At 32.5% G+C, this 21,750-nt stretch overlaps 1 protein-coding gene, 1 long non-coding RNA gene and 1 pseudogene across 4 annotated transcripts; 2 read left to right on the top strand and 1 right to left on the bottom strand.

The window, feature by feature from the left end:
• Positions 1-2,313: 2,313 nt before the first annotated feature.
• LOC111909121 (probable disease resistance protein At1g62630) lies at positions 2,314-5,537 on the bottom strand. Of its 2 annotated transcripts, XR_002856084.3 has the most exons (4): positions 5,408-5,537; positions 4,694-4,845; positions 2,833-4,353; positions 2,314-2,751 (listed from the first exon to the last, which is right to left on the bottom strand). XR_002856084.3 is itself a non-coding variant. In XM_023904909.3 (3 exons), the coding sequence occupies exon 2, from the start codon at positions 4,538-4,540 to the stop codon at positions 3,581-3,583; it is 960 nt and encodes a 319-aa protein (XP_023760677.1). In that variant the 5' UTR covers positions 4,541-4,845; positions 5,408-5,537; the 3' UTR covers positions 2,314-2,751; positions 2,833-3,580. The 2 variants fall into 2 exon arrangements, 1 of the variants encoding a protein (XP_023760677.1); XM_023904909.3 differs by having other exon boundaries at positions 2,833-4,845.
• Positions 5,538-6,011: 474 nt separating this feature from the next.
• On the top strand, positions 6,012-9,104 carry LOC111909122 (uncharacterized; annotated as a pseudogene).
• Positions 9,105-9,481: 377 nt separating this feature from the next.
• LOC111909123 (uncharacterized) lies at positions 9,482-11,720 on the top strand. 2 transcript variants are annotated; one of them, XR_008230192.1, is made up of 4 exons: positions 9,482-9,825; positions 9,939-10,090; positions 10,579-10,741; positions 11,378-11,720. It is a non-coding gene; the product is annotated as an uncharacterized LOC111909123 (long non-coding RNA). The 2 variants fall into 2 exon arrangements; XR_006187978.1 differs by having other exon boundaries at positions 9,482-10,090; positions 10,593-10,741.
• Positions 11,721-21,750: the final 10,030 nt, after the last annotated feature.

The raw sequence follows: 21,750 nt of genomic DNA, 5'->3' as shown, positions 1-21,750 counted from the left end.
GGTCATGATAATGGTTAGTATCATCTTTGAAACTAAAAAAGTCATTAAATATATATGAGATATAAACAAATTCAAGCATGATATAAACCATAAAATATACAAATATTTCACTTAGATTTATAACTATGAATTTTACTTGTATGTACTTTGAAGATACACCTAATTATAGCATTGTTCTTTGGACTTTGAATTTTACTTGTCAAGATTTTCTCATAACTGACAATCTTGATGTTTGACTCTAAGATTGTTTAATGTCTTCGATTTAATATTTTAAAATAGAACACTTCTGTTACCAAAAAAAATTGTAAAATGCGAGTTTTTTTGCCATATATAACTGTATTTATATATTTTTAGTTGGCACACTACATATAGTTAGGTAAAGTTTCATATTCTTGGTTCCATATAAGAAAAAAAAACTTTTAAACAACAAACTGAATTTTAGTAAGCCAAACTAGCAAACTAGGCAATAAAAAGAATGCATTAAAAAAAAGACATCAATAAAATAACTTTTTCCATTTTCATATTACTTAACCAAAATTATGAATAAGTTGATATGACTTATGTACATCTATCAATCAATTTTTTTTCTTTCACTCACAATGTGGTCTAATCCACCATCCATTTTAGTTAATTTAACTAAAACAGAATAAAATACGCATTTGATATAATTTAAAGCCATGCTTATCATAAATCACTTTAGTGATCTATGAAAATGATTAAACTAAAAAAATCTGGTATGTAGTAATATATTTTGTCTTTCCAGCTTCAGAAGAATTAGCTTATGGAGTTATATATGGAAAAGAGAATATTAAAGAAAACTAAATTAAAGAAATAATTGAATATTAAAATAATCCACTTATAAGAAATGATACCTTGAATAGATCATGGATGGTCCATGTGTTTATGTAATTTTCTGCTTTTTTTTTTTTGTTGGTTTAGGTCCATTAAAGTATTTTGCAATGTTAGTTGGTGCTTCATGGTTTATTACTCACACCGTTAGTTTAAGTTTCTCAAGACTTATTAAATGACTATTTTGCTTTTTATATATTTGCTATTAAGAGTCCTTACCCAACCCTTCTTGTATGATATGCATACAACATGGTGTCTCAATCGAAAACATAAAAACTTGTTTCCAAAAGATATTATACTTTTTGAGATGAGTGAAATGTGAAACTTAAGTGAAAAGGTTGCAAGACAAGTGGGGGTCGATGCAAGATGTTAAAGTTGATCGTAAGGACTAAAAATGCTAAGAAAACATGAGTTAAGTACTAAAACTGCAAAGAAATTTTATGAAACAATGTAATCACAAGAAACAAAATTGTAATTTGGTTTTTCTTTTACCATATATAAATAATTTTGGGTGATCACTCATTTGATCAATAGATCAAATATGTAGAATCTTTGCATTTAATGGAAATGTGGTCGCTAATCTTAATCTTAATAATATATAATAATCAGTGTTGCAGAAATCAATCTTAGGGGTCGATTAATAGTTTGACGGTCTTAAACCGATTACGATTAGGATGCTTGGCTGAAATTGGTCAAAATCGGGCTTTGCGATCTCAACGGTCATAGGCAGGAATTTTTTAAAAGATTCAAAAAAATTTAATTTTCAAATATTACACCAAAAATTTTAACTTTCAAATTTTAAAATATTAAACTAAAATTTTCAAAATTTTAAAGTTTTAAATTTTTAAATACTTAGGTTTTTAGGGAATATTATTTTTTTAAATAATTTTATTAATAGTTAAAGGTCCCCGATTAATCTCCAATTAATTCCCGCCTATTCCGATTAATTGTTTATCGTCAGTGCCGAACGATTTTTACAACCTTGATAATAATAATTGAAGTTACTATTGTTAAATATAATAAAAACACAAGCCCATAGGTGTAGAAAAGTAACTAAAAACAACCTGCTTATAAATATGTAAAAATAATAATATGATGGTTAAAAGAGTTCCACAATCTAAGCCTACTTTTCCAATCTTAAAAGTGTAGTTATATAGGTAATTTTTCCAAGTTTTTAAATTTGGAGTTTTAACTTTTTTTATCATATATTAAAGTGTAAAAATTTAGAAATAATTTGTCAGGACACATTTCTTCATGTAAGTTAATAATCTTATACAACTTTGAAGTGTGAATACATCCAAAGAATTGTGTAGAGTTGATTAATTTCTTGTAGTGTGATACACACACACACACACACATATATATATATATATATATATATATATATATATATATATATATATATATATATGTGTGTGTGTGTATGTGTGTGTGTGTACACACTCACATATTTACACATAGACATACACATGTGGGAGTGTTTATATAGAGACACATATACATAGGTTCTCTAACATCAAAATAGAAATAGAATTAGAAAGTTCAATGCCATCTCATGCGGATCAGGATATCATGGCTACTTTCTCCTTTCATCCTCCACAACTCTCTTAGCTTCCCCAACTTATATACATGAATGTGTCTCAAGTTGCTACTATGTTTTTCAATTTCACCAACACAACTCATCTCGATTTTAAATAACATTTTAATGCTTCCACAATAAATAACATGAAGCTCTTCCAGATAACCCAGCAAAGACATGGGATTGGTTTGAAACAGATTCACTTCAATCTTTCTCAACATGCAAGTATCAACTTCGTCGCTACTACTAAATTGATAAGGCCATATCTCTTTCAGCTTATTCATCCTCCCAATTAACAATATCTCCACATTAGGAATCAGCATCTGCACAATAATTAAGATATGTTGAACATAAATAGGGAAGTAGAGACTTTCATTACAAAGACAATCCTAGTATAGAGGTACCTCTGTTCAAGATAAATTGAATTGCAGAGATATTATTGGACATAGAAGATGTTGCAGATGTTTTCTCAGGATAAATGCTAGTGAAATAAGGAAGGCCATCAAGTATCAACTCCACTAGCTGTGGTAGCTCAATTACATTAGCAGTGTTGCAAAGAGCAGTCAACTTCGGTAGACTATCCAAATATAGAAACTTTAGCTCCTTCTATTTTCCAATTGTTGATAGTAACTTTCAGATGCCACAATGAGCAAAACTGAGAATTTTTTCATATGCTAAAACTTCAAGATTTTCCATCTTTTCATAAAACTCTTCGGTAAACCTAAGAGACTTATCTCCATGCATAAGTCTCAAAAGTGATAGGGCTTGGGTACTGAGTCACTAGGAAACTCAGACAAACCTGTGCAAGTAATAGAAATTGTTTTGTAAGACTTTCTCATCTCAGCTCTACTACACTTTGAAATATCACCATGGTTGATTATCCATGAAAAGACACCTTTAGCAACTCTACCTAACACAAAAGCTAGCAAAGATAATGCATTTTAACACACCCAGTGTAATTGATATCGATCAACAAATTTGTATTTTTAAGATTCTGCACACATGTTTTTGTTCTGTCTCTCTTCATCTCCCACAGCAGAAACATCATTTAACAATCGTATGTTAAATGATGTTTCTGTTGTTGGAGATACGAGACAAGACAAAAACATGTGTGCAGAATCTTAAAAATACAAATTTGTTGATCGATAGCAATTACATTGGGTGTGTTAAAATGCATGATCTTTGCTTGCTTATGTATGGAGATATGTCTCTTGTGAGTTCCTCGATTGGAATATGAAAGTCATCAGGAAACAAACCACAAAGCAGAAAAATCCTTTTCTCCTCTTCTTTTAAATAGGTGGTATAGCTTATCTCAATGAGTTTAACTGCAAGGGGCAAAAAACCATCTAATATCACTAACACCTTTTTTTGTCCTTCAAACATCTTCCCATACCTTATAGGAAGACGATCAGCTCTTGCTGTTATACTCATTTCTATTAGAGATTGACCTATATATTCTGCTACAGCTTGCTGAATAGATAACATGTTAATCTTTTGTCCAATAACCGCCTTCACGATCCAATCAAACATTTTCTTATCTTCTGCAGCCTTTTTCAAGTGTTCCGTCATTGTGGTTTTCCCTACACCTCTCATTCCATATAGGGCTATCACTTGGCTCGTGTGATCTTGTTGAAGGAACTTGGGTGCATCTTTAAAACTTTTCTCTCTCAATTTCAAGTAATTTTGGGCATCACCATCCCACAATGCTAAAGTAGATGCGTTTTGAGAATTCACTTTTCCAAGAGGTTTTTGAACATCACTCCAAATTATCTTACTATTTTCTTCAATAAGACTTCCCATCTCCTCTATAATCTTGAATGCATTCCTTCCTCCTCGATACCTCATTTTCAAGTTAAAACATCCATTCCTTATACTTGAAACGATTTGAGCATCTTCCTTAATCTTTTCCACATCTTTTAACCACCCTGTTACACAAGCACGAGTAAGCATCTCCAGATTACTTATGTTGTTTGTTTCCATGTGATTTTTGACATCACGGCTTGTACAATCCGGTTGCTTCATTTTAGTATTCATATTCCTAACATGTTTTGTGGTGGAAAAGAGATAACCTAGCTGTTTTTTGACAAGAACCATTAATGATTGCAAATACATATTCAACAATAGGACCTATGATTGCAGATACAAACTCCATCTTTCAATATTCAAGTTCCTAACATGTTTTGTAGAGGAAAAAAGATAATCTAGCTGTTTTTTGACAGGAACCATTAATGATACACAATAGGACTAATGATTGCAGATACAAACCTCATCTTTCAATATTCATGCTCCTAACATGTTTTGTTGAGGAAAGGAGATACCCTAGCTGTTTTTTGACAAGAACCATTAATGATTCAACAATAGGACTAATGATTGCAAAAACATCCTCCATCTTTCAATATTCTAGCTTTTACATAGACCTGCAAAACAAACCATGTAACAGATATAAAAAAGGAATGAAATTGTTAAAAGTTGTTACTTAGTATACAAAATCCATGGATAATTTCAATATTAATTTGCAGAAGTATCTTTTGTCAAATATGATGTATAACCCATAGATAATTAACATTATAGAAAGTGTTCCCTTTGTCAACTTCACTTTTGTTTTCTTTAAATTGACTGAAAGCGGGAACAGATTGTTGATTTCAACTCTTCACCATCGTGTAAAATTGAGAAAGATGAGAAGAAATAGCGTGCCTCGAAAAATAGGGGATTTATTAGGGCTAGAACTGATATCTACATAGAAATATCCGTCCTAAGAAAACCATTCCTCAAACATTGTTTAATAATCAAAAGAAGGAAATCGAGGAGACATAGTTATCCATTTAAACATTTAGTTGAATTTATCCGTAGAGCATTCACAAACAATCCACGAAAACATTTTTTTTCCAGATATATACTCAAGGATCGACAGATCCACAACAAAAACAACTAAGACAGGTGATTCTTTAACAAAGAGAAAATCTTTCAACAAAAACGTACCTCGATCTACTAGATGAGATGCGCTTGTGCTAATGCTTGCTGTTTTGTAAAGTGTGTTTGTGAACAAGTAGTTCGAACTGTGATGAAGAAGCCCAATATATCAACAGCCCCACTGATTGCTTTATTGAAGGATAATGTCAGTTTACACCCTTGAAGATGTAATATTTATCATTTACACCACAGATATTTCTCTAGTTTTTGTGCATCACTTTCCAAGAAGGAAAAAGAGTTTGTTAAATGTTCTCAAAATTATCGTATTTGTTGAAAATGATTATTAGTTGGTCTAATATTTCAAAAAAATTATATTAATTATATATAATTATATATAGATTAATTCTAAAGCCCTTTATGGAACAGTTCTTTGATCTTGTTTTTTTCTCTTTCTCTTTTATGTGGTACTGAATTTAATTCTTCAATAATTCAATAATATAGTGGATTACATGTTTCTGAAGCTGCTATCTACGTTTTCATTTACCTCCTTATTCTCCTTTGCCATATCACATTTTTCCCATCGACTTTTAACTGATAACAATGGGATTAGTATGCACACCACCGCTTCAATTATATGACATCGAGAAGGTGTTTGGCATAGCTTTTAAAGTGACCTTTTCGCTTTTATCTTTTTCTAAAGATCAAAAAGATATTTGATAATCCTGACTTTTCCTACTTTTACAATAGAGAAAATTACGTCTTTTTGAAAAGTCACCTGATTACAAAAAGACTTTTTGACCCAAGCACCCTCCGAGTTAAAGCTTTTCACTTCTCGATCCTTCCACCACCCACCCCATGTTACCTCACCGTTCCACACACCTACTGCTTTTGCTTCTACTCTGATTTCCGTTGCCACTCCATCCGAACCGATTTCTCCCCACACTCTTCCAAAACTAACCCTGGCAGTCACGTCGCCTCCGTTGGGCTGCCGTCGGGAACTATCGCATCACCATGGACGTCGTTTGTGGGTTTTTGTCGGCGTTCTTGCTCTCCTTCTACGACGTCCCTACACTTCCGAGATGACGCCTGCCGATGGTGAATCCGAAGAACCACCAACACTTCCTTAGCCTTCTGTAATGAAATTGATCCGTCTGGTGGTACACATCCATCCCCAACGTCACTATGCATGTTAATCGACTTTTGAGAATCCGCAGAGTGGCATCTGGCGTTTGATGTGGGAGGACAATCGGTCGATTCTCCAAATTAAGGAGTTGTAGCTTCTAGGGGGTGTTTGGTACTGGGAAATAAGTGCAGAGAAAAGGAATTTTCTCTTGTTTGGTTAATAAAAAAAAAGTAAGGAATTGAGAAATAAATCAATTCCTTTTCCATCAAATATATTCTCTATTTTTTAAGGAGAAAAGGAGAGAAATGAAGATATAGGCGTGATCGAGAATCAAAAGAAAAAAAAGGGGAAAATCAAATTGCCCCCCATTCGATCCTCACGACCTGCAATCGATCAAGATTTTTCAAACGTGGCTTTAGGATTTTCATGCAATTGGCCCACGTAAGTGATCAACACCAATCCTTTTTGCCCTATATATCCGATACATAAATCAAAGTCGAGGATCGAAGTTGTTGTTCTATTCACGTATTCTTGGTGATTTTGGCATTATCCTCTTCCAATTAAAGGTTTGATTGCTAATCTTTATATCAGTTCTTCCAATTCAAGGTTTTATTGTTTATTTTGATATCAATTCTTCCATTAATCTTGATATCAATTCTTCCAATTTAAAGAATTTTGTTTTTTTGATTTGTGTTAAAGTCTTGCAAAGATCGACTCTTTATAATGTGTTTGAATTTTGCTTTTGATGTTAAAATCTAGTAAGATTGTTCACAGTACAATGGAAGGTGTAACAATTGCAGTTTTTTTTTTTTGAATTTTTACCTACTTTGAACCACCATAAAAGCTTCGTACAAGATCGGAATGATGCGATTTTTTTTCAAACTGCACTCCTCTGTCTTGTCTATGTTTTAGAATAAGAAAACAACTTAATTGGTTAAGTCTTGACTGAGTTATACAGCCACAAATAGTGGCTGTTATGATTGTTTTATATTTCAGCACTTTTTTTTTTAAATTTTGTTCAACTTTAAACCATCATAAAAGCTTCGTACAAGCTCAGAATGATGCGGTTTTTTTTTCAAACTGAACTCCTCTGTCTTGTCTATGTTTTAGAATAATAAAACAGCTTAATTCATAAAGTTTTGATTGAGTTATACAGCCACAAACAGTGGCTGTTATGATTGTTTTATATTTCACCACTTTTTTTTTTGTTCAACTTTAAACCATCATAAAAGCTTCGTACAAGCTCAGAATTATGCGATTTGTTTTTTCAAACTGCACTCCTCTGTCTTGTCTATGTTTTAGAATAAGAAAATAGCTTAATTGGTTAAGTCTTGATTGAGTTATACAGCCACAAACAGAGGCTGTTATGATTGTTTAATTATATTTCAACACTTTTTTTTTTAAATTTTGTTCAACTTTAAACCATCATAAAAGCTTCATAAATGCTCGGAATGATGCGATTTTTTTTGTCCAAACTGCACTCCCCTGTCTTGTCTACGTTTTAGAATAAAAAAACAGCTTAATTGGTTAAGTCTTGGTTGAGTTATACCACCACAAACAAAGGTTGTTATGATTGTTATGATGAATTACTATTTCAAGCATCTATTATGTAAATTTTTTTGTAGACATGGCAGGGCGAAACAAACACACATGGACTACTGAAGAGGATGCAAAGTTAATTGAAGCATTGTTGGAGTTACATGTATCCGGAAAGTATGGTGGTGCCAACAACGGATTCAAACCCGGTTATTTAAAGGCAGTGCAACAATTACAAGATGCAAGTCTTCCTAACTCGGGTTTGAAAGTAGAGCCTCATATTAAATCGCGGATGAAGACATCGAAAAACCATTTCAACACCGTGCACGACATGGTATATGGAACAAACACGAGTAGATTCGGCTGGGATACGGATAAATGTTGTGTTACTGTCGATGCTGAAGTTTGGGATGAGTATATAAAGGTACTATAATGATTATATTTATAGTATTTTAGCATCATTAAAACATATTGTAAATGAATAGAAACCAATTAATTTTGTGCCATTCTTGTAGAGTCATAAAGGTGCTGCATGTTTTGCGATAAACCATTTCCCCAATTTGATAACCTATGTAAAATCTTCGGGAAGGATAGAGCTACTGGTCATGGAGCTACTGATCTTGGTGAAGATGTGACTGAAGAGACACAAAAAAATTCACATGTTGATGTGGAAAGGTTGGAAAAGATTGTTGAAGAGACACAACAAACTGCTCGTGTCAACAGTAAACGCAAAAGGCCTCCAACGGATGACACAGAAAGCTCTTATAAGGATGCAGCGAAAGAAATGAAAGAGACTTTCAAAGAGGTTGATGAAAAACTTAATGAAACAATATATAATATAGGTAGGCATGAAAATAAGGAAGTATGTGATATGATAGATAAAGTTATCGAAGATATACAAAACATGCCAAATATCAATGTCAGAAGAAGAAAAGATTTGTTACATGGAAATGATTGGGGATGGATCAATATCATGATTAGGTTAATTTAAGTTATGTTTTTTTTTTAGCTTTTACGAATACTGAAGTTGACTCTTTGCACATTCTATATTAGATATAGTTATGTTTTTTTTAGTTTTTAGGAATATTGAATTATATTGTTTGCATATATCCTACATTGCGCATAGTTTTTGAATAGTATGATTTCCATATTTTTGTCAAATCTCTTTGTAAGTTATTCTTTTATATTAGACATATGTTTTCACATACAAGATGTATAAAAAAATAATATTAATTGATTAGAATTTAAATTACTTAGTAACAATTAATATTAAAATAAAAAAATTAACAACATAAAAGATGCATATTTTGACTAATTAAGGTGTACATTAAATGTATTTTTATAAAAAAAAATGTTGTTTGAAAATGAATAAACATGATAAAAAAAATTCATTTTCACTTTATTGATTAATACAACCAAAAGAAATAATTCTCAAATATAGATTCTCAGTTCTACCAACTCACCTTAATTCTCGCATTTCCCATTCCAGCTTAATTCTCTTTCTCTGTATTTCCCATTCTCCGGGGCAATTCCATTTCTCTGGTAATAATTCTGCTCCATCTTTATCCACCGGAATACAATACAGACTATGCCTCCTAATTTGGTGAATGGATGGTGGTCAGATTCTTCCCATAATCAACTAGCCCTAAGAGAATTATTGAGGGCTACAATGAGATAATGAGATGACAGTCGGAGGCTTCTTCTTTGAGTCAAGGACCATCTTCGGTCACATACATTTTCTGGAACCATCCCGGTTTCTACAGGGCTGCACCTCCGATTGAAAGTCGGCCATGGGGACAAGTAAAACGAGCGGCTGCTTCTTCTCCAGGTGTTTACTTTTTTTATTTTTGTTGATTTAGGGTTTTGTCGCTGTTTTTTTTTCTTTGGTCTGTTGTGTCAATCGCAGACATGAACTCCACACTCAACAAGTCTCGATTACAGGCGCTTTCTCTCTGCAATCGATTTGTTTTTTCTTCTCTTCCATTACGGCTTGTTCTTCGGCTGGAGAAGGCTTATGCTTCCGATTATTGCAAAAAGATTTCAGGTGTATCAATGCAATCACAGTGTGATAGAGAGATTAGAGACTTTATCAAGTTAGTTTTATCTATACACTATCACGTAGTATGCACCATAAACAGATGATATATGTGATCTTAATGATTAATATAGTTGTAAAAAACATTCCTACATCCCAAATAAATGACTTTGTTGGTCAAAATTTAGAAAGTTGAAAAGTCTTCATACAATTCGTTTGAAAGCAAGTGATTTTGTTCTTTTTCAAATAAATTTGTAATCTTAGACCAAATTAATTAGTTAATTAGATAACATTTATGAATTATTCACTGAAACCAACGAAAGAAAAATAATTTGGGATTCAGAAATATCTAATTTTTTCCCTCTTTCTTCTTCGCTCTGTTTTGTAACTTCACATTTTGTAGTTAAGGTTTTCCTTGATGAGTGTTTGATTATGGTTGTGAATTGTGTGGAATTTAGTGATCCATTTTCAACTTTTACTTCAATTATTCAAAAAAAAAAAAGATTTTAAATTGATCCAAATTTTAAAATTCTAATGTATTAACAGGGTCTGATGTGCAGGGGCAATTATATGAAAGTTATAAATATCACCCATTAATGAAGCTATACCCAAGTCGACTGCTGATTAGTTTGTGGGAAATGACAAAACTGCCCCTATCCTTTCAGCACTACAGGAAATAATGACTTTGCTGTTGCAATTGTTCCAACTGGTAATGTGTCTTTTTTCTTATCTTTTTTTTTTTAATTTGATGACAAACAATTCATTTATCTATTCTTATACAACTTTGTACTTTGAGAAATATATCAATTATAACAATGTCATATAAATAGAAAGCTATATTAGAGTTGCTTTAAACACAAGAAATGACAATGTACTTGTGTGATTAATCAACTATTAACAAATTAGAACTTTTAGTAATTAAAACAATCACAATTGTTAAATAATGTTAAATCAAATATACCAACAAAATAGTTATAATTAAGACAAATACTTTAAGTGCTTTTTTGTATAAATGTTTCACCTTTGAAAGTTATAATCTTTGTGTTCGTTGAAGGGATAAAAAAAATTGAAACCTGACTACAAGCCATACAAAGCACTGATTGACTGCATAAAAATAAATTTTAATATTTGTTTGTTTAGTTCATCTGAAAATATTGACAAAAGTTATGTCTGTCTAAAGCCCATATTTATAATTCTAAAAAAAAGTATGGATACAATAACTTTAATTTAGATAAACATAATCACTATTTTTTTAATTGGTATTATCAATTTATAAGTTTTTTATGTTCAATCTTTCTATTTCACTATGTTTGTGTGTGTTTAGGAGTGTTTTTTTTATTGACAGCTGGAAGACGAATGGATTCGGTTCTAATGTGGATGTTGTGTGCGGGAACTTGAACTTGAAGAAGCAAATAAAGCATCCTCCTTTTTATCAAACTGTTCAGTGACTAACAATCTTAATCAACATCATGTTTTAGAATGGAATACCCTGCAATCCCGCAACGCTGGATTCTTCCCTAGTTTCATTTAACAACGAAAAAAAAATATGTGTTTTCATGTTTATTGGCAAAAAGCAAATTACAAGAATGGCCCTTGTAGTTTGAAGTAATTTGCGTTTAATCTTTAACGTGTTTTTTTCAACTTATAAACTTTTTTTTGATGTGGTAATGATCATGCTAATCCAATGCAAAAGATAATTGTCAAAAGTTTCATTTTTATATTAGTTTAATGGTTAAGTTAATTACATGAAAATTGTTTGATATAAGTTATCTTGTTTTTATGAGTCAGTTTAGATTAATAGAAAAAATTATGTAATATTTGTTTTCAATCTAAATTGATCTAAAAGTTGTTCATAATATGTATTTTTGTAACTTGTCCTCACGTTTTATCAAAAGTCTCATTTATAAATTTTAAAAACTCATAAAGTTTCCATAAGTTATGAAAATGAAGAGTCTTGTTTTTTTAAATGTTTTTTAAAGTCTTCCATAACTTGTCCTCAAGTTGTAGAATTTGAAAAGTTTTTCATTAAACCTTAATTACACTCATAAGTTATGAAAATCCAAGAGTTTTGAAAAGTTACAAAACTTGCTCTCAAGTTTTGGAATTTGTAAAGTTGCCCTCCATGTATACTTTAATTTCAACCCTTAGAATTTTAAAAGTTAAAATTCAACCCTTATACTATTATAATATTAAAAGTTTATATATATATATATATATATATATATATATATATATATATATGAGAACAAAATCATTCTTATCATAAGTAGGCCTCATTCACGAAGCCGGTCTATAAGGGGGTATAAGGTTACTGCCTATAAAATGACAGTTTAATGGGTGTCCACTCTCACCCACCGTTTCCTTGACTGGTGGAGGGTCGTTAGCCGAACGGGTAGGACATGACTCTAATTCTCCCTTCATTAAAAGTATAATGGTAAACACTAAGTAACTAAACACTTATAAAATCTCAATCTTAGTTACTTAGGAAAATGTGAATTTGGTGTTAACCCATGAAATTGTACTTTGCACCTTGTTAAGTCGTTAGTGGAGCCGGCATACTAATCTGGGACTGACAATGTATGGCAAATGGTAGCTTGATGTTAATCATGGATCAATGGAGCGTGTATGGCTAACCGGCACATTGATTAGGTGGTTGTAACATTGGGTGTACCAAGCTAATTTGCATGGTTATTCACTCCTTGTTTGTGATCCTCGGCATCCCAATCACAAACTTGAAGGACACAATCGAGATTTAAACATGTCATTGAAAATTTTCAATGAATCTCAAAAGATCTAGGAGTTTCAATTCAGTTAAAACCTAATGTTAAATTTCGTTTTTTAATGATGGAAATTGGTAAATCGTCATTTACCTACCTTCAAATATTTTCTAGCTTGGATTACGACATCCCTCTTTCAAGTTATAAAATATTGTGTTGGGTCATAGCCTTAATATTTCATATTGCATGTTATTTTAAGGACTTAAATCAACTAAACTTGAATTTCTCCTCATAGATGTCTAGTTATGACAATTATGGTCCTCCTTCTCCTTTCGGAAAAGACTTTCTTAATGAATATGATATCTCACATGGCGATGAAGGTGAAAGATTAATCCTTTTGTTGTGCATTAATGGGACTGGAAATCATACTTCATTTCCTTCACCTCTTTCAATTATTCTCCCTAACCCACAAATTCAAAGACTTGAAAAGTTCAAGGTCACTCAATCCCTATTGGAAAACAAACACTAAGATGTAAGGTCTATGTGTGCATTTTTCTTGGAGATGAAGTCACACATTGACAAGCTGTGAGAGTTGGGTGTCGAAGTCTTAAGGAAGTTGGCCGTTGACTGGGTTCTTCAGTCACCTCCTGAGTCATGTAGTGAGTTCTTTGAGGACTACTATATGACAGACCACAACATGACCCTTATCGATCTTACATGTTTGCTTGTTGCTGCTAAATCAGCAATGATTTGGCGTACTGATAAAGCAAACTTGATTGGAAGATCTACTCCTCAATCTTCCATGGACATTGACAATGGTAACATTGAAAGTACATATAAGCTTTCTCTTTCCAATGGAAAGGGGTTGACCATGGTCAAGTCAATTGACCAAATGGTAAAGAGAATGGCTAAGTCTGAGATAGTCCCGTGTACCATTCCCAAAGAGTTCATTTGCTTCTTTTACCAGTAAAAGGGACATTGGAAGCGTGCCCTGACTACCTGAGAGATCTAAGAGATGATAAAGTCAAATTGTTTGACTCTACTTTTGGTAAAATCCATTATCTAAATCTATTAAGTTCCTATTTGGAGATTCTTAATACATGATGTAATGTAATTACATTTTGATGTTTTGGAGAATCAAATGAAGCTTAATAGAAGACTAAGCTAATTCTGATCGTGAAAAGATGGATTTCGATCACATTGTTCGATGATCGGAATTTTGAGCTGCTGTTTAAGAGTTATGATATATTGCTTAGGAATAGATAACAACATAGTTTTCATATGTATTTGCATTGTAAGGATAAGTTTTTCCGCAATTTTTAATAAAAAGCAAAATTTTGATTTTATATTATTTTAAGTATCCTTACAATGGCATTTGTGAAAATTGTTGTTTATATGTTTCTATTGGTAGCAATATTGGAAAATAGATTTGATTCTTTCATTTGTGGTAGTGTCATAATTTACCAAATAAGGAAAGATTCTCATCACCCAAGTTTCAATTGGATAGAAACTTGGAATCATGCAACTTGTATTGTATGATGAATGAGAATTTTCATCTTTGGAAAATTAAGACCAATTCCTTGTTCACATGTATATGTGAGTCAAGTGAAGGACTAGGGAATCAGGTACACTTGGTAGTGCACTGATCAGGTCCACCACAAAGAACGATGAGACTATTCGTTATGATTTACTAAAAGTTTAGTAAATATGGTTATACTTATAAGTGTAAGTGTAATTTTGAAACATTGGAAAAGATTCAATGTAATGCAGAACGAATGAGAAGAATCAAATTAGGCAGAAAGATAAAAGTTTCTCAAATCTGAAGACATGGGAGAGTACTTTAGTATCTTGGTTTATGATTATCTTAGTGATTATGAAACCATATCACAATTGATCCTCTAAGGATATCTTAGTGCATTTGTATGGCTAAGAAGAGGAATCGTGAATTGTTGAAATGGTTAAATCAAAAGATCAATTATACTTCGTTCCAAAACAAGTCTTAGAGTTATACTCCAAGATTGTAACTTGAGTGACATAATCTTTAGAAGGCTTGTAACACTTCTCAAATGTAGAGTAAAATGTTTCTTACTCTTGTGCATTTGAAATTGGTAAGTTGTGATGTCTTGGATAAGACAAAGACCAACTAAGATCAATTGTATGAAGTGTTTAACTTGATAAGAATCTGCACTAACTCTTGAATATTTGTTTTGTCAAGGAATGGATCTTGACAAAGAGAATCTTATAAGTCAAGAGTTCAGTGGGAGTCTTAAAATATTTTGAGATAGTTTCAAGAACTAGTCAAGAGTATTGTTAATCACTAGTCCACGACTTGCGGTTTGTAACCTATCGTGTTGACATATTATTATTTATGTGTCTATTCCAGTTAAAAGTTGACTATGTTTGTGAGTTCTATGAGTTCTCAATTGTTTTCATAACAACCTAAAAGTAATGGTAGGCCCTTGAGTTGCCAGGAGGCAAGAAATTAAGATTAAACAAGTTCAATCCATATGAGTTTAGATTTGTCACTAACCTTGTCTTGTGATTAAGGTTATGACAAATTTACATGGATAGGAACACATACACCATAAAATCTAAGTGTCATAAGGTTTCTCTCCGATTCATGAAAATGATGATGAGGAAATACTTTCACTAAGTAGATAGCAATTGTGATATTTGCATTCTCAAAGTCGTTAGTGGAGCGCATGTGATTAACGGCACACTAACATGGACTAGGGGTGGGAATTATTTGGTCCCGAACCAAAAAACCCGAAAACCAAATCGAACCAAAATTGATTTCAAACCGAACCATATTCAAATTCGGTTTTTGGTTTGGTTTGAGACCAAACCGAATTCTAAATTTGGTTTTTGGTTCGAGTTTTGGTCTCATGAATTTGAAACCAAACCGAACCGAAAAACCGAATTTCATAAGTCAATTATTTAAAAAATATGTTTTATATTTTATATTAAATAAAAGTATTAATTATAAAGTAAAAATCATTTTAACCCATTTACTCTTTGTATTATTTTTTATGAAACTTTAGATATTTTTATTTGCAACTTTAGTTTTCTATGTTAAAAACATTTTAATTTATGTTTAAAATTTTTTTAAGTAAATATTTGGTTTCCTCGGTTTTTAAACCGAACCAAACCGAATTAGAATTCGGATTTTGGTTTGGTCTAGAGAATTTGAATTCGATTTGGTTCGGTTTTCGAATTGGACTAAAAAAATTTCAAATCGAGGAAACCGAAAAACCAAATAGATTCCCACCCCTAACATGGACTAGTGAGAATGGCAAAAGGTCTAAACATTATGATTATGACATCCCTCTTCATAATTGTTTAGACACACATGTGAGCTATCTAAGGAAAGGTGTATGATTTTGATAAAGTCTTATCAAAGCATCTCGCATCAGAAATCTGAACTTTGGTAAGAAAGACAATAAGTATTGATTTCTAGAAGTCCAGCTGATTTTTGGATACATGTCAAAGTTAGTGGGATCATAAGTGTTATGCTAGTAAGATAATAATCATTATGCTAGTGGGAGCATAATCAATTATGGTAAGTATTGAAAGTTAGCAATGTTAATTATAGAAAACAAAAGGTTTCAATTCGCTTTGAAAAATTGTTTTGCTATAATTAAGGGAGAGGATTTTATACTTCATTCCAATTCTACAAGCTTAGTTGAGATTTTAATCAACTTTAGTCAAGGATATATATGAATGTTATGTTGGAATGGTTCAACATAAGGAAATTTTATATATGTTGCGTTCTCAAAATTCTATTCTGATTACGGCATCCCTCTTCATAGTCTAAATTTTGAGAACATGGCAAATAGAAAAATTATAGCAAAAGACTGGTCGAGTATCATGTCTTTATGTAAGACATCATGAATCGTGTCGGATATGCTTCGGGTATAGGATCGATTACATGTGCTATAATATTTATCCGTTCTAAATTTTCCAAATGCCTAGGTCATTAAGAGGGAAAACGGATTAGAACTGGATATGACTAAAATGATTAAGCAATTTTCGAGGACAATCTGAGGTTTACCAAAGATTGGTTGCTCATGGACAATTGGAAGTATAATGAAAATTTTGGAAAGGACCATATTGACATATTCTGGAAAAGAGGCAACTCTTGTTCAGAAGTGATAGTCAAAATGGGAATATGGAAATATTTTCATAGGTGGAAGTTATTCTTTAAATCTGTGTAAGATTAGAACACTTAATGCAAGAAGGATATTCAAAGAAATGTACTTTGAATTTGAGACTTCACTTCCATGGAATTGCTCTCCATTGGAATACTTTGTAATGTTTGTTGCCAAGTCTTTGTAACTTTTGTGCATAGTCATTACAAGAGGATCATTGCATATAAGTTAATAATCTAACATATTTCAGTAAATGTCTAAGAATCTAGTATTCTTACATTTATCATAAGGATTTGGAATTGTAAAATGAGCATCATTGAAATGCTATCAATTGATCTATTTCACAAAGATAAGACCATAGGTAAACATAGTGTGCATGCTTGGAGCATGGTATAACTATTGTTTTCATTCAAGTATTAAGTTGATTATCCGAAACATTATACAATGAATAATGAGTAATCAATATGACTCAAAAGGTTTTCGGGCCATATAGGATTAGTATTATTCTTGTGTTTCACTTTGCATGTTTTGACTTCCCGAATAAATAGGTTATTCAAACCATCCACAGTCGATCATACTTTGGAAGTAGGTATTGAGGCAAGACTGCCATGAATGGGTTTGTAGTTTGTCTGGGTGTTTTAGACATTTAGACATAGTTGCAGTGTTCATGAGTGCTCCTGGAATAAGATTTGAGTATTGGATTAAACCCACGCTCATTCAAATCACTTCATGGAGCAAGCATATGAGTCGAAGTTTATCCATTCCTTTTACCCTTAGAGGGGATAAAAATCGATATCTATGGGCCCCTCGGTGATTTAGTGATGACAAAACATAAGTGCTCGGTCGGGCCTGGACTGATTTGATTTGTTCAATTAGTCAGTCATCATAAATCAGAAATCGGGAAACAACAGATGGACAGAGAGAATGATTATAATCTATGTCTCAGTCCATATGATATCTAGAATGGAGGAATATATGATCTCTTATCTAATGGACATGTCATTGACTAGGTCACAGTTCGACAGTGGCTTTAAGAGCTATGATTGCTAGTCGGGATTTTGGAGTCGTACTTGCAATAATAGTTTTAGACTTATCCAAGTGGGAGACTGTTGGATTAAATGTCTAATCCCATAAATATTATTGGTATGTACTTGACCCGAGAGTAACATGGTCCATTTGGGTTGCATATCATCAGGACAATTTGTTAGGATGGACTTTTGAGAGAAGAGGTTATACATGATTTATTAATATATTATAAGTTATAATATATTAAAATGAAATCATATGAGTTAATTAATATTGATCAAGAATTAATTTGGAATTAATTTAGTGATCAAAAGAGACTAATTAAATCTATGGGGACTAATTATGTTAATTAGTTATATTTATATGTGTTGGGCTTATGATCCATGTTGGACTAATTTTATGTATGGATACATAAAGAGTTGGGCCACATGAACCATGGATCATAAAACCCATGGGTATGGATTTAGGTTATATCCATGACCCTAGAAACCCCACATATAAATATATGCTCCATGGCCCAAAATCATCACTTGTAGTTCTTGGAGCTTGGAGGTGTTTTATGGAATGAAAATTCTCTCTCAAGAGCCACATTTGTCCTAGGTGTGTTGTGATTCCATTTGAGGCTTCCACACTATTAGGGTTAAGCTCTTTAAGGCCAAATACAACAAGGATTCAAGCTACAGCAAAAGGCATGTTATCCTAACTAGTATCTTATATTGTTCATGTCAATGGTATGCTAGTTATAGGTTTAATACCTTGGAAACATCATTGCATGTATAATTAGTGAAAACATAGATCCAAGGCATTTAGGGTTGTATGTGCACCATTGGATGTTGTAGTATACTAAAACCCAACAAGGTTGTGAATCAAGGATGAGCTTATGGATCTGGACTATGTACTTCATTTCCAGCTTGTTTGAGGTAAAAAGCTTTGATCTTTTTCATTGTTGTCTTAGATCTACTTTGTATGAGTTTTTGGTTCAATTTGGTCCAAAGAATGAGATCTAGTGGTTTGGTACCACTTCGGGAGCTATAAGTTGCCACTCTTGGTGTTTTTGAGGTTCTAGATGTTTAAAGTTGCCTCCTTTTGGGTTTGGAATCCCCCATGCATAAGATGGTGTCCATCTGGTGAAGGTATAATTCTTTATTTTGATGTTGGGTTCTTTTGCGGCATGCAAAGTCATCAAGTCAATGACTTTATGGTTCTAGACGTTCTTTGATAAGTTGATATCTGGTTTGGAATCCTGGTCTTGAGCATTAAGTGCTTAATGGAGCTTTGGCCTAATGGATGAGTACGTTGGGCGTACAAGTCGGTACATGTAGCGTATAAGCCAAATTGCATGTACGCTTAGCATATAGCTGAGTACGCCACACGTACTCAGTCAGGAGGGTTTTGGCTTTTAGGCTTCGTGTTGGGCTTCCTTTTTGGGCTTGGGTGTTTGATTTCTTAATGGGCCATCTGAGTATAAATGTATTGGACTAGGAATTTGGGTTGGGCTTTAGGGTAAGGCCCATGTATGGGGTTTCGACCCAATTTGGAAACAATCTATCTAATTGTTCATTTTGCTTCATGTTAATGTCAAATACACATTACTTATGGCGTATTGAAAATTAGCGGTGGTTTTTTTTATTGATTCAATAATTGGTGATAAGGTATTATAAGACTATATAATTGTTACTAGTAATTAAGCCCACGGTGAGTTTTTACGTGTTTTTGTTGAGTATTAGAAAAATCGAAGAGGAAAAATCATATTATATATATATATATATATATATATATATATATATATATATATATACTACGGGGACGGGGGATAAACACGAAAGTTTAAAAAATAAAGGGTGAAAGCGATATTTTACAAAGTTGAAGGTGAAGGGATGAAAGTGATATTTTAAAAAGTAAAATGATGGAAAATATTATTTTACAAAATATAGGGGTTGCAAGTGACAGATTATACAAAGTCAAAAGATTAAACTTGAACTTCCTACATTAACATACTTGTACACTGTGCATAAGAATATACACATTTAGCTACAATGTTTTACATTCACATATAACAATTTGCATTTTAATATTATTTATAATGTGTTAGAGTAAATTACATGAATGGTCCCTATGGCTTAGGGTAATTTGCGCGTTTGGTCCCTAACTTATTTTTTTAACTCGGAAGGTCCCTACTATTTGTTTTTGTTACGCGCTTGGTCCCTGTCTTACCTAAAAAGACTATTTTTCCCTTGATATTTTTAATTTATTTAAATAAACACACCCTCATCCCCTCACGTTACCTTACCTAACCTACCATTTTTCCCTATTTAAATAGTAGTCTTTTTAGGTAATACAGGGACCAAGCGCGTAACAAAAACAAACAGTAGGGACCAAGCACATAACGAAAACAAACAACTGGGACCTTCCGAGTTAAAAAAAATAAGTTAGGGACCAAGCACGCAAATTACCCCAAACCATAGGGACCATTCATATAATTTACTCAATGTGTTATTTTGTAACATTATCATTGTTTATTTAACCTGTAACGTCCCAAAAACCATAGTAAAAGTTTTTGATTTTCAAAATCATATTCATAAAACCATGTAACAATCAAACATTGTTTTCCAAAATACCATGAAAAATTAGAGTATTAAAACATCTCTCAAATCATAAAAATCCAAAGGATGATGTGTACGATCAAACCTTTGTCTTCCCCCGATCATCTGAAGTACCTGAAACATTGAAATCCACAACTTTAAGCTAAAGCTTTGTGAGTTCCCCAAAATACTCCACACAACAATAAAATAACAAATACAAGACATGCATCTAGGGTTTGTTGGCATGTGGCCTCAACTCAACCATCCAGGGTTTGTTGGCCTACCGCCTCAACCCAACTCAAACATCCAGGTTTTGTTGGCATATTGCCTCAACCCAATCACCAATATGTCGACATATGCAATAATAGGATATAAAAATAATCATAAAAATAAGACTACATCCAAAGATACATAAACCCAACAAGTGGGTCAGCCTTTGTGCCTTAGACCCATAAGAATAGTGAGAAAACTCACCTCAAAGTCAAAAAGATAGCTGAACTGATCACTGCTCCAAATACCGGCTCTACAGGTCACCTATACAACAACAACGACCAAGCCTCAATCTACTACTCAAATTACTCCATATGACCTAAAGTCAAACTTGGTCAAAGTCAATACTCCAAGGTCACTGATGCGTGCAAATAGCTACACCTAATTTTATTATTTATAACCTAACTACCTTAATAGGCAGTGTACCTAGTCAAAATTATAATATAGTTGGGTAAGTCGGGTGTCGATCTTAGGGAACGGTATTGATTAATTAATTTACCTACTATTAAATTAACCTAATTAAAGAGCAAAGAGGGGGTTTTATCTGATTTTGCAAGATTAGACAAACTTAAATCACAATATTCAACCAGTTAATTAAAAACACTCCTGTCTCGTTCGAATCCACTTCTTTCTTATGTTTAGCTAATCAATTATGGATTATTAAGTTGGTCACCAATTATTATGTAATTAGCAATTTAAGTCGAAATTTACTAATCTTTTACCAATTCATGAACTACTCTGTAAGGTCTCACATAAGTAAAACACAGAATTAGCTATTATTTATAGGTAAGCTATGTAAGATTAATCTAAACAAACACAATTATGTTCATAGATTGTGTTCTCTTGCACAGCTAAATTAGTTACTTTTATTACTTTAACTAAGATTTTGGTCGATCCTAGCTCTAACAATTCAATGTTTACTAAATCACTAGGTTTCAAGTTCACATAATTTAGTGGTAACTAAGCTACACAGAA

This window comes from Lactuca sativa, chromosome 2, assembly GCF_002870075.4.
Source record: "Lactuca sativa cultivar Salinas chromosome 2, Lsat_Salinas_v11, whole genome shotgun sequence".
NCBI lineage: Eukaryota > Viridiplantae > Streptophyta > Magnoliopsida > Asterales > Asteraceae > Lactuca > Lactuca sativa.
This window is presented reverse-complemented; position numbering and strand designations above follow the sequence as displayed.